Genomic DNA, 15,174 nt, shown 5'->3' on the forward strand with positions numbered 1-15,174 from the left:
TACTTCTTTCTTTCTTATCTAGTATTACGTACCCCTGACTCCTTAGACTTAACAAATTTCATCAGTGTATGGTTTATCCCTCCACAGCCTAGCTCATTGCTACATGTTTGTAGCTGGGCATAAGTTAAATAAGAAGAAAAATTCACCTCTGTTACTGTGGCAGCTGGTAAATGTGTAACACTTTCAAGAAACAGAACTAAATTCATTTCAATTAACAATAATAATTATTATAGCTAGCATGTATTGCAATGCATACTATGTGCCAGACACTCTTCTAAACTCTACATGTGTATAACTCATTTAATCTTCCAACAACTCTGAGGGATAGGTACTATTGGGATTTCTCATTTTACAGATTGGGACACTGAAGCACAAAAGCATTAAGGAACATATCCAAGGTTATAGAGTTAGTAGGTGATGATGCTAGAATGTGAATCTAGGAGCTCCAGGGCCCATATTATTGAAGCCAGTTTCTGTGATATTGGGAATGCTAAGACACAGCCACAGCCCTCACAGAACTCGTAGTTTAGTAGAATGCATTATGTTAGTTAGCAATACCCTTCAGTATCAGTGAAGGTGCCAAAACATGAGAGACACTTAACTCTGGGAAATGAACAAGGGGTAGTGGAAAGGGAGGTGGTCGGGAGGTTGGGGTGACTGGGTGATGGGCACTGAGGGGGACACTTGGCGGGATGAGCACTGGGTGTTATGCTATATGTTGGCAAATTGAACTCCAATAAAAAAAAATTTTTAAAGAAAAGAATACCCTTCAGGTTACTCCCTTAAGAAGAGATTAATGGTAGAAATTTCAGGCCCTTGAAAAAGAGGTAGGGCCTTCACTGTATCATATAGGTAACTGCCTATCACCCACTCAAAGCTTCGCAACTAAAAGGCATATCTAGAAAACACTGGGGAAGAAATTAAGATCTGTATAGACTTGAGATAAAAGTTCACTACAATTCTGTCAGTGAACCTTACCCCCAGACACCTAGACGGCAATAATATGGTGCTATTTAAATTTTTTACATTTTCCCTTTCTACTAGGTGCAAGTACAAGGAATGACTGGAAACATCCAATTTGATACTTATGGACGTAGGACAAATTACACCATCGATGTGTACGAGATGAAAGTCACTGGCTCTCGAAAAGTAAGTAACCAAAACAGATGTCCAAAGAAAAAGTCTTTCAGAAGGTGACAGCACTCAGATGCAAGAAATCAGGTGTTAGGAAAGACACACAAAACAAATTCCCACACATCATATTTGCCTTTCTGTTGGTGAACAACGAGGACATGATGCACAGTTGTTTTGCAATCAAAGTATTCCATCTACACATTTTGAAAGGAGCATTTCCCTCTGAGGCTGGTCCTATAAAAGTGAGAGACTCAAGAGTCATTAACAACAATAAAGGGAAGGAATCACCAATTTTACGACATGTTGTTATTTAAACAAGCCGCCAAGGAACATATGGTTTAGCAAAAGATTCGGAAAGTAGGTATCTCTCCACTTTGCCACCTCACCCTCCAAAGGACGCTGGACAGAGTACCTTTCTCTATAGCTAAATTGTATAATGACCACTTGGCTTCTGTCACACTAATAGTTAAGTTGGGCATGAAATGAGGATTCTGTAGCCATGTGATAAAATCTCAGAACGTAAAATAGCCTGTATCATTTCTAAGGACACTCCTTGGTTCCCCACCCCACCCCCACATTCCAGCCTTCCTACAGTTCAGAGAAAAGCACTTTTGGCCTATATGAATTTAAAGGGAGAAAAAAATGGCTGACCATCCTGCAGTGGGCTAAGTTATTTTACAAAATACCAGTAAAGGTGAGGTGGGGTTGGGAACCCCCAGGATGAAGGTATGTCTCAGGGTTAGGGTCCTGGGGGGATGACAAGACAGAGGGAGACAGGACATCAATCCTTAGGAAAGTTCCAGCAACTAAAAAGAAAGTTTTATTCCATGACAGCATTTGGGTTTCATGTGGTACTTTTTGAGTGAAAAAGAGGCAACCATGTCAAATGTCTGCTCTTTCTAGGCTGGCTACTGGAATGAGTATGAAAGATTTGTGCCTTTCTCAGATCAACAAATCAGCAATGATAGTGCATCCTCAGAGAACCGGACCATTGTAGTGACTACCATTCTGGTAAGTATGGAGAGAAGAGAGGTGGGTTTTCTATACAATAGGACTTCTGCTTTCTGAAAAGCATTATTCAGCCAGTAGAAAGGATGCCAAGTTTGAGCAGTGAAAACATCCAATAGGTCAGTTTAGGAACCTCTTGAAGTATCTTGCCATGATCATGAACAGAATGTCAGTTTTTTAAAGATATTTATTTATTTATTTATTTATTTATTTATTTATTTATTTGAGAGTGTTCGTGAGTGAGCATGAGCAAGGGGAGGGGCAGGGGAGACAGAAAGGGAGAGAATCTTAAGCAGACTCCATGCTGAGCACAGAGCCCGATGTGGGGCTCAATCTCATGACCCTGAGACTATGACCTGAGCCAAATGCAAGAGTCCTTAACCAACTGAGCCACCCAGGTGCCCCAGAATGTCATTTCTAAAACGAAAAAGAATAGGAATTTGGGACAGTTCCACATATCATTCTCTTCTTTACCCACCCCCAACACACACACACACACACAAACACACACTCACGTAGGACTGATATTTCATCGTGGGGGGATTACGTGAAAGAGAATAGTCTACCACTAACCTGTGTTTAACTGTGCAAGTCACAACTTCTCTGAGCCTCAGGTTATGTTTCTTTTAATTAATGAAATGGGTATAATAATGTCATAAGGCCCTTTCAAGGCAATATTCACCTTTTAAAGCTTTCCTGCAAAATTCAAAGCATGGTTGAAATGTGATATGGTATTCTCATTTAGTTTTAAAATGTTTTTCTAAAACTTGGTATGCTCTTACTTGGTAAAGTACAAACCAGGGTTAAAAATAAGTATACCACTAGCTTTGAGCAGTGGCAGTATCGTAGCCAATGAGGTTTATCCGAGGCGCGATTATTGCAAAAATAAGTATACCACTAGATCTGAAGTTGTGAATAATTGGATGAAGATTCAGCTGAAGTTTACCTTTCATTTAAACATACATGTTAAATACACACTTTGTCCTAGGTACTGTACCTTAGTACATCCCTGAGGATGTAAAATTGAATAAGCCAGAGACCCTGACCTCACAAAGATCACAGTGTTTCTTGAGGGCTTTCCTGGGCTAGCTGTGATTCCTATATGGTAAATCTCAAGAAATCAAAGGCAATTCACCTTCATGTAAGGGCAATACCTTTGCCCAATTTGACTAAGACAAAGACTTTACATAGAGAAACCAGTCCTGCTTTCAAACCCTCAAACAGAACTTAAATCATTCTCTACATCTTTAAATCATCAGTTAAGGACTCCAAGAAATATATAGCCCATTGAATAGTCCATCAATTGAGGTTCTCCTGCTCGTTAAGCAAACACTTTTTAAAGGCTCTTTTCACACACCAAACTTCAACAGCCACATGGGGGGAAACCTTGATTATTACATGTATCATCTCTTAGAAAAATGTATAAGAGTAATCCTTCAATCTTCCTCTGGTCCCAAAGGAATCACCATATGTAATGTATAAGAAGAACCATGAGCAACTGGAAGGAAATGAAAGATATGAAGGCTATTGTGTTGACTTGGCCTATGAAATAGCCAAACACGTAAGGATCAAGTACAAATTGTCCATTGTTGGCGATGGGAAATATGGCGCAAGGGATCCAGAGACAAAAATATGGAATGGCATGGTTGGGGAACTTGTCTACGGGGTAAGTTTTTTCAACTCTATTTTCATTTGCTTCTGTACTTTCCACTTAATGAGAATAGATTTCATTTTCAAGTGTGATACTCATCCAATTGTATAGTTTTCGTGTAGTCTGTAAAAAAAAAATTCTTCTCTAGTTGACTTCTGTAAAGGTAGGTTGTCAATAGCATCCTTTAGACAGGATTATCTTGCTAAAAGCAAAGTAAGTTTGGGGTACTTTATCTGACAACATTAAATACAGCCTGCCCTCTACTGAAAATCTGTTCCCTCCATGTTCCCTATGTTGGGCAGCAAAATCACCACCTACCTCATTGCTTCAGCAACTTTGCCTGAGCAACCTGGTCATCTTTGCTCGTTGTTCCCTCATCTCTAGGCAGTGACTGTGTCCTCTCTATTCTACTCTTCTGTCTCTCAAATCCAGACACATTCTTCATTCCCACCATCATCATTTCAGTTAAGGTTCTTAGCATTGGTTGGGTCATTTAACTGATTTCCCTGCCTCTACTCTTACCCTGGCAAATCAGGTCTCCATATTATTGTGATCTCCAACTTTAAAAATAGGGCGGGGGGTGGGAGTGAATGGGTGACGGGCACTGGGTGTTATTCTGTATGTTAGTAAATTGAACACCAATAAAAAAAATAAAAAAATAAAAAAAAAAAAAAATAAAAGTGAAATTAAATTAAAAATTTTTTCATACTTAAAAAAAAAAAAAAAAAAAAAAAATAGGGATAAAATTCAAATTCCTCAATATGGCAAATGATGCACTTCATAATCTGGCATCCACCTACCTCTCTGGATTCGTCTTAGACTCTTTCCCCTCCATACTTCACATTCCAGCCACCAAAAAGCATGTGTAATTCTCTGAAGGTGCCCACCTGTCAGGGCATCCTTGGAAGTACCTTTACCTCTGTCCATCAGCTAACCTCACCGAGCAGCCCTTCAGAACTCAGGTGTCACCATGCTCAGGAAGCCTTCCTTAATCCCATTTACCTACCTGCAGTCTGGTTAGGTGTCCCTGCTTTTTGCATTCTTGTATCCTTTTGAACCTGTGTTATAATGATCTATTTATAAGTTCAGCTGCCCCAGCTGGAGTATAAACTTCTTGAACATAGAAGCCATATCTGATTTATTTCAATATCCCAGAGCATGGCACATAATGGAAGTTCAACAAATAATTGTTGAATGAATTAATAAATGAACAGAATTGCTCTGCCAGGGCTTGCCCATGGGCCAAGAAGAATTATACTATTAATTTAGGGCTTTCAAAAGGGGTACAGCAGTATCTTCAGAGCTCCACAGTGGCTTCACTTTCAAAGATTTGGGCCTCTGACTGGGAATGTCAGGTCTTGGGCCGCCCAGTGAGGCCTATGGAGACAAGCAGAACTGGGCATAAGAACTGCCCATTGGGGTGAACCAGTCACTAGAAAACTAACCCAAGTGTAAGTGGTGGCAGCCAAGGCTTAATTCTCTCCTGCTTCTTATTTTCATTCCAGGGTAGTTAACACAGAGCATTATATTAGTTTCAGGTGTACAACACGGTGATTCAACACTTCCTCACATCACCCTATGCTCATCACAAGTATGCTCTGCAGAGGTTTATTTCTGACAGACAAGGATTACTTGCAATGACTGGTCCCTGTCTAGACAACAGGTTAGGGGAAGACAGAGGAATCTAGGGAGTGCATAAACTGAGAAGAACTTGGCAAGAAGCAAACATCCATGTTATCTATTGGGCTGAGGCTCAGGATAAGGACTCCAATGCTTGAGATGGGAAACAGCAAGAATAAAGTGCAGCTCTCCCAGCAGAAGATAGTACTGTGGTCACTAAATAAGTTTTGGGAACAGGTCCTCAGGAACAAGCACAAAGGCAGAAGCTCATTTCTAAAAATAAGGGCACAGAGAAGGAATTAAGGCTTAAAATGAGACTGGACCTCAAGTATCAAAACTAGTGCACCATCCTCCAGTCAGACAAGCAGCAAGGCAATTTGAACCTTAGCCCCCAGCAGTGGGGCCAGAGCCAATTATCTCCTGTCTTGGGTCAAGGCTGGCCCTGGGGACTGGGGCAGAGCTGAGTTGCAGATGAGATTCAAGTGAACTCTGCTATGAGAAAGAGAAGAATTTCTAATGCCGGGAGCTGAACAAGGGGCAGAGCACCTATCATGCTTTCTAAGGACCCTGAGAAGCTCTGAACCATCCTGACACAGCTCTAACCTCTTTATGAGCTGGTGATCAAGTCTTCTTCCCTTTTCTATCCCTAATCTCCCCAACACTCAGGCTCCAAGAGATCCTGTCTTGCTCACAGCTCTCCCCTGCACTTGGCACATTACATGGTCCATAGTAGATATTCACTTTTTGCCCTAATGAATGAATGCCTGGCATGCAGTAGTGCCCAGCCAATGTTCATTGAATTTAGCTCATGGGCACCTGGATGGTTCAGTCGGTTAAGCATCTGCCTTCAGCTCAGGTCATGATCTCGGGGTTCTGGAAGCCCCGCATTAGGCTCCATGCTCAGCAGGGAGTCTGCTTCTCCCCCTGCCTCCCTGCTTGTGATCTCTCTCTCACTCTTTCTTAAATAAATAAATAAAATCTTTAAAAATAAATAAATTTAGCTCAGTGTAGGAGGTAATCTTATATCATTATTTATTAGTAGTATCATTTTATTTTTATTATTAGCTACCATTTGTTGCTTATTTCCTGGTTGCCAGACACTGTGCTAAGGGCTTTATAGGCATTATGTAACTCAGTCCTCACAATGTACCTCCAAGGGAGGTGCCATTTTATTAACATCATTCTACAGATGAAAACACTGAAGCCTAGAGAGGTGGCCCTATAACAAAACTGAACAGCTTGTAGTGGCACAGTGATTTGAACCCAGTCTCTGACTATGAAGTCCGTGTTCTTTAACCACTGCCCTAGACTGCCCAGCAGCTGACATGTTATTACAGACCCATTTCATCCTAAAAGATAGCTGAAACTTGTTGAAAGGCTTTTGGTGCCTCTGCTTTTCTGGGGAGAAGATTGGCCACAGAAGCACGGCAAAGACTTCGGGTATCAATTTCTACTGGGCCAGAGTAACTGACCTGAGTTCTACCAGCCCACTGTGACTCGGTAGCCAGAGCTTTCTAATGTCTCAGAAGAAGACCTGTCACATTCTATAAATAGCCCAGTGCCCTCCTGACATTGAGCAAGACATTAGATTAGACCCAGTGATGTAGAGCAAGACAGATTTCCTGACACTGTTCAGACACAGATCCAGCTTTCTCACTGGGTTTCGGTTTTTTTCCTGGCATGTCCTCTGTACTGCACCCACCTAATCTCCACGTTCTCTCCCTCTTTCCAATATGTGTGAGTGAGAGAATTAAAGAGAATTAAAGTCCCTTACTTGTTTAGTAATTCAGAAACCAGCTCTTTACTGCTGAGTAGGTAAAAATTCTTCTGAAGGAGCCTTCCCACCTTTTCCCTCCAGTTCTTTCTACTAAAGACCAAAGCAATAGCCAGGGAAGTCTCTTAAGGAAATGTCTTCCACCCTCCTCTGACCTTGAGCAAGTTTCTGATGTTTTCTGGGACTATAACACAAGATGTTTCCAGGGAACTGACAGCAAACCAACTGCCAAATTCCACTTTCCCCTGAAACTTGGGGCTATATGAAAAATGGATGTTCTTGCCATGCTTGGAGTAAGACCTCTAGACTCAGGCAGATGACCTCATAAGCTGAATGTGTCCTCATCTTCATTTAGAAGTTTTAATCTTTGAGCACTGGCAAGTTTTCCACTTCTCTTTCAACGATATAAATGGAGAGAAGTGGAAACACAAGTATTCATTTCTGGCAGGCCTAGCCTCTTGTAGTTTTGCATGTTGCTTAAGAAAAAAAAAGGAAAGTGGGGCTCCTGGGTGGCTCAATTGGTTGGGCATCTGACTCTTGATCTCAGGTCTTAAGCTCAGGGTTGTGAGTTCAGGCCCCCCATTAGGCTCCACACTAGGTGTGGAGCCTACTTAAAAAAAACAAGGTAGGGGATTATCTCTTGCAATGAAAATGAAAACTACACAGACAGGTTCAGCTTTATCCTTCAGGAATTTTTTCTTATGCTTTTAGCATGTAAAACAGATCAGAGGAGGAAAAAAATGAAGATGAAAAAATCTTTGTGAAGATTTTGGTACCTACCATAAAGTTTCCAGAAAGAGTCAAATGAATTAAATTTGTTCAGGGAGAAAGAAGCCAATCAGCCTCTTTTCAGAGGATTCCTGAATGGTTGTCTTTTCTCTCTAAAGAAAACCAAATCAAGGTTGATGTTTGGGGCACCTTGTATTGCTAAGAAGGCTATTTTTGAAACAAACGTCAGTAGGACACAACGTACCCCATTATGTAAGCTCTTCAGAACATTATGGACTCAAAACTGTCCACCTGCTTTTAGCAGTGTTGATTTTGAGCTAGATGTCTATAACATCACCACATGGTAATTGTCCCCAGCTTAAATGGCTTACAGACCACAAGTTTTTATGGCTCCAAAATAGCATGTGTTTTAAGAGGACATTTAAAAACATTTTGTTGCTAACAGAGCTCTTAGACATCTTTTAGCCTACTGCCTCATTCATTTTACACATAAATATGGGGATCTGCCAGGACTAGCCATTATGACTGCCATTTGGGTAAACCAGGCAAGGCCTGAGGTAAGATGGGGATGACAAGAATGGTGGCAGAGATTGTGACAAGGTCACAAAATCACACAGTTTGGCAAACCTTAAGCTATAACTCAAGTCTCATAACTCTTGGCCCAGTGCTCTGTCCACCGGGTCACACTGGCTCAATTTCCTAAGCTTGTCAAATTACGGGAAGATTGGTGTTGTATATCAGATAGGACATCCCTGCCTGCCTTCAAGGGGCTTACAATCTAGTTGGATTATGAGCTTTTCCATCCAAGATACCCATCCTGCTTATCTGTGGCCTCCAGAATAATGTAATGCACATCCCTAGTTATCACTTGAAATATTTGAAAACCCAAAGTAGACAGCAGGGGGTTTCTGCCCTTTGAGAGGAGATATGTATGACCCAGCAGAAAGAGAATCAGGAAAAGGGCTGGAAAGAAATTGAGGTCCTAATTGACAAAGGGTTGCCTGCCAGCAGGCAGCTGCTGTGTTCCTTATGTTCCCAACACTTAGAACTAAAGATAAAGACAACAGGGAGAGAGTTGCCTTGGGAAAGGCTAAACCACTGTCCAGATTGGTACCTCTGGCTTAGAAGAGAGCAGAAAGCTTGGGGATGGAGATGGGGTTGGGGGATGGTTGATTCCAGGTCACATCCCCTGGGCACCCTCAGACTCCTTCACACCCCCAGGACAAATGGCAATTTTATAGATGCTATTCACACTGACATTTCTCTACCTGGAAGAAATTATCTCTTAGGTTGTCACTATCTAAGATAGATTCATTTTCCATTAAGAAAGACAGAAAGTCGATCTGTCCTTCCAGCTAAAAGGCAGAGAAGCAAGGGTGCAGTAACGGACGCCAAATATTCTCTTCTATCCTTCAGGTGATTACACTGGGCTTTGGCAGAAGGGCTGATGGTTTGATAAAAGTGCCCCTCTCTTTCAAATGCTGTATATGAACTCCAGGAGCATTAATGACGCATGGAAGTCTGCCATTCTGAGCAGAGAGGGTAGGGAAATATTACCAACCAAATTTAGTCTCACCAGACCTTTACCCAGCTCCAGGCATACGCCTTTATCTTCACTTTTTTTTAACTCTCTCAGCTCCCCAAGGACAAGGAGCCCTAACCATTAGATCTAGACTGGGACATCTGTTCTGGCTAAGCAGACGAGGAGATCCCGTTGTGACACTGCTTGTTGTTGAACAGATTTAAATAGACCTCATCCCTTTCTCCAGATCTAAACAATTGCAGACAGTAAATATCCCATAGAGTACAGCCAGTAAAGCAGTTTAAGTCCTGTCTTCAATGTGTCCAATTATATTCCTATTGTTTAGCTTGACTCTGTCCACTCCTTTCTCAAACACATTTAAACTTTCCAAAAGAAATATCTACCAAAGGCTACTAGAACCTTATGATTGATACAGGGATAGGGGATTGGGTCATGTCTGCCTGTTCTCTTGGTTAGCATATCTTTTTTTAAAGACTTATTTATTTATTTGAGAGAGAGACAAAGAGCACAAGCGGGAGGGTCAGAGGGAGAGAATTTCAAGCTGACTCTGTGCTGAGCAGGGAGCCTGATGTGGGGCTGGATCCCAAGACTCTGAGATCATGACCTGAGCTGAAACCAAGAGTCAGACACGGTGCCATCCAGGTGCCCCACACATAATAATTTATGCATTACACACCAATACATTGCCTCCCCTCTCTCCCTTGCTTTCAGAAAGTGCTTTATTTTTTTAAAAGATTTTTTGTGTTTATTCATGAGAGAGAGAGGCAGAGACACAGGCAGAGAAGCAGGCTCCATGCAGGGAGCCCGACATAGGACTCGATCCCAGGAATTCAGGATCATGCCCTGTGCCGCGAAGGCAGATGCTCAATTGCTGAGCCACCCAGGCATCCCCAGAAAGTGCTTTAAAATGGCAGCTGACAAGCTCCTGCTCATGCATAGTCTCCAGGTCTAGTATAAGTTTTATATCAAGTGAAAATACTTTAAGATACAATATAAGCCTTTCAGCTAAAAAAAAAATCATTCTAAATGCCATTTAAACAAAGTATCATTTCTGCCTTAAACCTGTCAGACTCTTAAGTGCATCATCCCTATACATAGGACTTAGTTGGTTTTACGAAATTTAAGTTTTACGAAATTTACGACTTTGGAAACCCACCTATGAAAAGGATCATAAATCCCCAAGTTAAATCCCCTCCAATAATGTAGTTCCTCCAGGTTTGCCACTGGTGAGTGGAAAAATCAAACCTAATTTGGTGTGTTTACTGAGCCCACACAGCCGCTCTTAAGCTGCTTGATTAAAATGCTTTAAGTAGTCAAGACGCCAGCAAAAGTACTAGCAAACTCTTACCCTGAGCTCTTTCCATTTGCTGGGTTTTGTCCATCACCTGAGGCACCTCCATACCACTTAACTTACCTGCCTCGATTTGTGAAAATGGCCTGTCTACTGCTGTTACTATCAGAGGCTGAAGCTTGAGAACAAAAGGCCGCTGACTGGTTCAGGACACCCGAAGTGAGAGGCAGTTCATCACAGAGTCCGAACCTCACCTACTCCCTACTACTCCCTAGCCCCATCAATAATTCTTCACCCTTGCTCCCAGCCACAGCTGCCTGCCATAAAGAGCAGAGACCAGGAAAGGGATGCTGTTTGGGGCGTTGCCTTTCCTACCTTCTCATCACTCTTGACCTCCAAAATCTTTAACGTGCCTTGGAAATGACCTTCCCCCTTGCCTGCATGCCCTGGCAGCTCCAGGAGAGCTAACTGGTATTTTCCGACACTACTTAACTGCTCCTTCCATTTCCCTTGCTAATCAGGTGATTGCTCCACAGACATTATGCCAAGCAGATCCTGGGCTCTGAAATAACCAACCATTACAACATCCTTTTTCATATGGATGAGGGGATATGGTGGCAGAAGGCAAGGGCTTAACCCCAGCTGCCTATGAGCTGGTAGGACAGTCCTGCTGCCTTGGTCCCACCAGGCATACAAGAGATGGGAAGAGTTGCTAAGTCCCCTACCCAGCTGGCCATCCCTGCAGCTTGATCAGTAGCTCCTTGCTTTTCATTGAATGAGCCTTCTTCCACCTGCTTTTTGCTATTCCTTTGTCTTTTTCTGGCCATAATGGGTCTTTTTGTAAGGTTCAGCATGGGAAATCTCATTTTGGAGCCAGGTCCACATCAAGGAAGATTAATCAAACACGGAGCACCCTCCAAAAAACAGATGAACTCCACCTGCTTTGTAAAAGCTCCTTAGGAAGAAACATTTCTGGAGTGCCTTAGTGGTGCAGTTGGTTGAGCATCCAACTCTGGGTTTCGACCCAGGTCTTGACCTCAAGGTTATAACCTCAGGGTCATGAGGTTGGGCTCCGTGCTCAGCAGGGAGTCTGCTTGAGATTCTCTCCCTTTCCCCCAGCTCATGCATGTGCTCTCTCTCACTTTCCTAAATAAATAAATAAAATCCTTTTTTAAAAAAAAGCCAGACTGAGGGAAACAGGCAAGTGCCTGAGGGGAGCAGGTTCTTTCTGTTGTCTTATGTGACTTCAGAAGTACTTCATACTAGCAGTGGCTTCCTTTGGGAATCTGTGCTTTTGCTGCATGTTCCTGGGAACCAGACAAGAAGCCCCGCTTTGTCTATCTAGCTACCTCTTGTTAGTGTTTAGCTGTGCTTATCATCTAGTGAGTGTTTGTGCCGAGGTGGGGTTTTTTTTCCTCATAAAGGATGTCAAGATTTTCAGACTTCTTTCTTTACCTGCTTGAAAAGAGCCCAATTCCCTAAAATTCAATCCAAAGTGATTTTCTCAAATGCCACTTATTTCTTCCTTCCAAAGCAAAAGAAATGGCCATTTCTCTTAGGACTATCAATTATGTATACTTAAATGATCAAAAAACTAGTTAAATGAAGTAATTAAATTCAAATGAGATCAAATGGGAAATGATACGAGTGGGGCATTTGCATGGAGGCAGAAACACGTTGGCAAGGATAGAAGGTGGCTTCATCTGTGAATTCTGTTGGCACGACAGGCCTCTTTCTAGCTGATTCAGACTCTCTCTGCCAAAACCCCCACTAGCTTTCTGGCCAATTCCATTCTTCTCAGTAGCTTTTGTTTCTAAGATCAGGTCTGGCCCCAAGCAAAAGGGTAAAATAGGTAAAATTTGGGTTTGGCCTCCGTCCAGTTATAAATGCAGAACTGGTGATTCAGGAGTTAGTGGCAACGAGAGGAGTGTCGAAGCCATAGGTAATAATACTGAGGGGGAAAAGTGAAACAGGACATAAACCTGCTTACTTCACAAACCTTCATTGACTATCTCCTAAGCTAGGCTCCATGGGTAGATTCTGGGGCTATAGAGGTGCACCTTGGTCGAGGGAGAAGAACTGGGGGAAAAAGCCAGAGAAGGAACATTCCAGGAGGTAGGAAGAGAACCTATAGTCATCAGTGTCAGAGAGCCAAGAAAAGGGGTACATTGTGCAAAAGGCCAGTGGTGTCACATGAGTGGAGGATGTCTGAGGGGAAGACTTTGAGTTTGATAACCAAGTATATAGTTGAAGAAGCAATGTCATTAAACCAGAGGGGATGGAAGGTAGATCACAGGTGTTTTATAAGGACAAAGTGGGATTAAAATCAAGAGATAGAAAAGGTATATTTCTTCAAGAAGATTACTGGTGGGAGACAAAGATGTCATATGGTTAAGAGGGTATCAGGATCAAAAGAAGGTGGGAGGAGTGGTTTCTGTTTCATTTTAGGCTGTCAGTAAACATAATTACCTGAGTATGATTTTAAGTGAATAAGATCAATTAATGTCTTTCAAATGACAGTGAGCATTTGAATCACCTGGAGGGCCACTGGAATCCCGCCCACAGAGCTTCTAATTCCATACATCAGGGATGGGACCTGAGAATTGGCATCTCTAACAAGTTCCCAGGTGACTCTGATGCTGCTAGTCCAGGAAACCACCCTTTGAGAACCAGTGAGATAGGTTGAGAAGGAAAAATTAGTAAAAGAGAACCAATGGAGCTGAATTTTAAGAAGAGACAGAAGAATATGGGCTGCAAGGAATAAGTGGATTAAGCCTTAGAAAGTTCATTTGCTATGAGATGAGAATGACAGAATAGGTAAATCAGAGTGCCTGACTGGCTCAGTCAGTAAAGCATGCAACACTTGGAGTCGTGAGTTCACGCCCCACATTGGATGTGGAGCCTACTTAAGAAAAAATATAGTATTTTTTTAAAAAAAGAAGGAATAGGTGAAGATACAGCAATATGGAGAAGGAAAAAGACACTGAGACAATAGGGCTTGTATCAGATGGCTCTCTGCTCAGCAGGAGTCTGCTTCTCCTTCTCTCTCTGCCTCCCCCGACCCCTGCTCAGGCGCTCGCTCTCTCACTCTCTCTCTCTCTCCATCCATCCTCCTCAAATAAATAAACAAAATCTTAAAAAGAAGAAAGAGGCAAGATCACCTGCAGGGAAGGTGGGCTAGTAAGGATTAGGCACTGCATAAAGTTTGGAATATGCATCACTCTCAGACTTAGAAGAGAATCAGCTTTCCTATGATAGATGATGTATTTAACTTCAGAAATGGGGAGTTTGAGATGGTAGTGAGCCATTCAGGTAGATTTGGTCAGTGGGCTGTTGTCTTCAAGAAATGCATACTTTCTGCAGCTCTCCCCAGGCTATAGGACATCCTCCACAAGGGTAAGGAGTTTTGTCTGCTTTGTCTATCTTGCTCACTGCTTCATCCCCAGCACCAAGAGTAGTACTTGTCACAGAATAGGCACTCAAATATGCACTGGAGTAAATCCGAGAGGAGTTGATTATCATACATTAAAACAGTGTATAGTAGAAACCTGCACATATATATGGAGTTAGGGCACTGTGGTGGTTAACAGCATGAGTTCTAGCAGCATTATCAACAATAGCCAAATTATGGAAAGAGCCCAAATGTCAATTGACTGATGAATGGTTAAGGAATATATATAATGGAATATCACTCAGCAATAAAAAAAGAATGAAATCTTGCCAAATGCAACAACATGGATGGAGCTACAGTGTATTGTACTAAGCAAAATAAGTCAGTCAAAAAAAGATAAATACTGTATAGTTTCACTCATGTGGAATTCAAGAAACAAAACAGGAATATAGGGGAAGGACTAAAACAAAGAGATGGAGACAAGCCATAAGGGACTCTTAACTATAGAGAACAAACTTAGGGCTGATGCAGGGAGATGGGTGGGGGATGGGGTAAATGAGTGATGGGCATTAAGGAGGGCATTTGTTGTGATGAGCACTGGGTGTTACATGTAAGTGATGAATCACTAGATCCTATTCCTGAAACCAATATTACACTATATGTTATCTAGATTTTACATAAAAACGTGAAAGAAAAAAGGCATGTGAGTTATGAAATCTGAAGACCAGGGTTCTAATCCCAGGCCTGTTTCTCCTTCTTTAACATGGGAATGATTGTGTGCCAACCTTAAGTTTGCTGTGAGAACTAAATAAGATAATATATATGAGGTGCTTACACACAGTGAAGGCACTGAATAAATGTTAGCAGGCTGTTTATTATCTGCGTTTCCCTTTAAATTAATTAAGATCTGTTTTTGAATCAGTTTGAGTCACCATATGGGACTAAGGATAGTAAAACATTTCTTTGAAAACATCCTCTGTCTCAGACTTCATCATTCTTCCTCCACCTTTCCCCACTGATAAGGATATTGAGG

General features: G+C 41.9%; 1 protein-coding gene and 1 pseudogene across 7 annotated transcripts in view; both read left to right on the forward strand.

The window, feature by feature from the left end:
- GRIA3 (glutamate ionotropic receptor AMPA type subunit 3) overlaps positions 1 to 15,174 on the forward strand; it is a 281,926-nt gene that overhangs the window by 196,820 nt on the left and 69,932 nt on the right. For all 7 annotated transcript variants that reach the window (XR_005386427.1, XM_038588235.1, XM_038588234.1 and 4 more), the window contains 3 exons: positions 1,045 to 1,149; positions 2,038 to 2,145; positions 3,602 to 3,808. Coding sequence is in view for 6 of the 7 variants with exons in the window: in XM_038588235.1 (XP_038444163.1) it covers positions 1,045 to 1,149; positions 2,038 to 2,145; positions 3,602 to 3,808 (420 nt within the window). In the remaining variant the exon portion in view is untranslated. The remainder of the gene's footprint in view (positions 1 to 1,044; positions 1,150 to 2,037; positions 2,146 to 3,601; positions 3,809 to 15,174) is intronic.
- On the forward strand, positions 2,966 to 3,080 carry LOC119868694 (annotated as a pseudogene).

This window comes from Canis lupus, chromosome X (genome assembly GCF_011100685.1).
Source record: "Canis lupus familiaris isolate Mischka breed German Shepherd chromosome X, alternate assembly UU_Cfam_GSD_1.0, whole genome shotgun sequence".
In the NCBI taxonomy this organism is placed as follows: domain Eukaryota; kingdom Metazoa; phylum Chordata; class Mammalia; order Carnivora; family Canidae; genus Canis; species Canis lupus.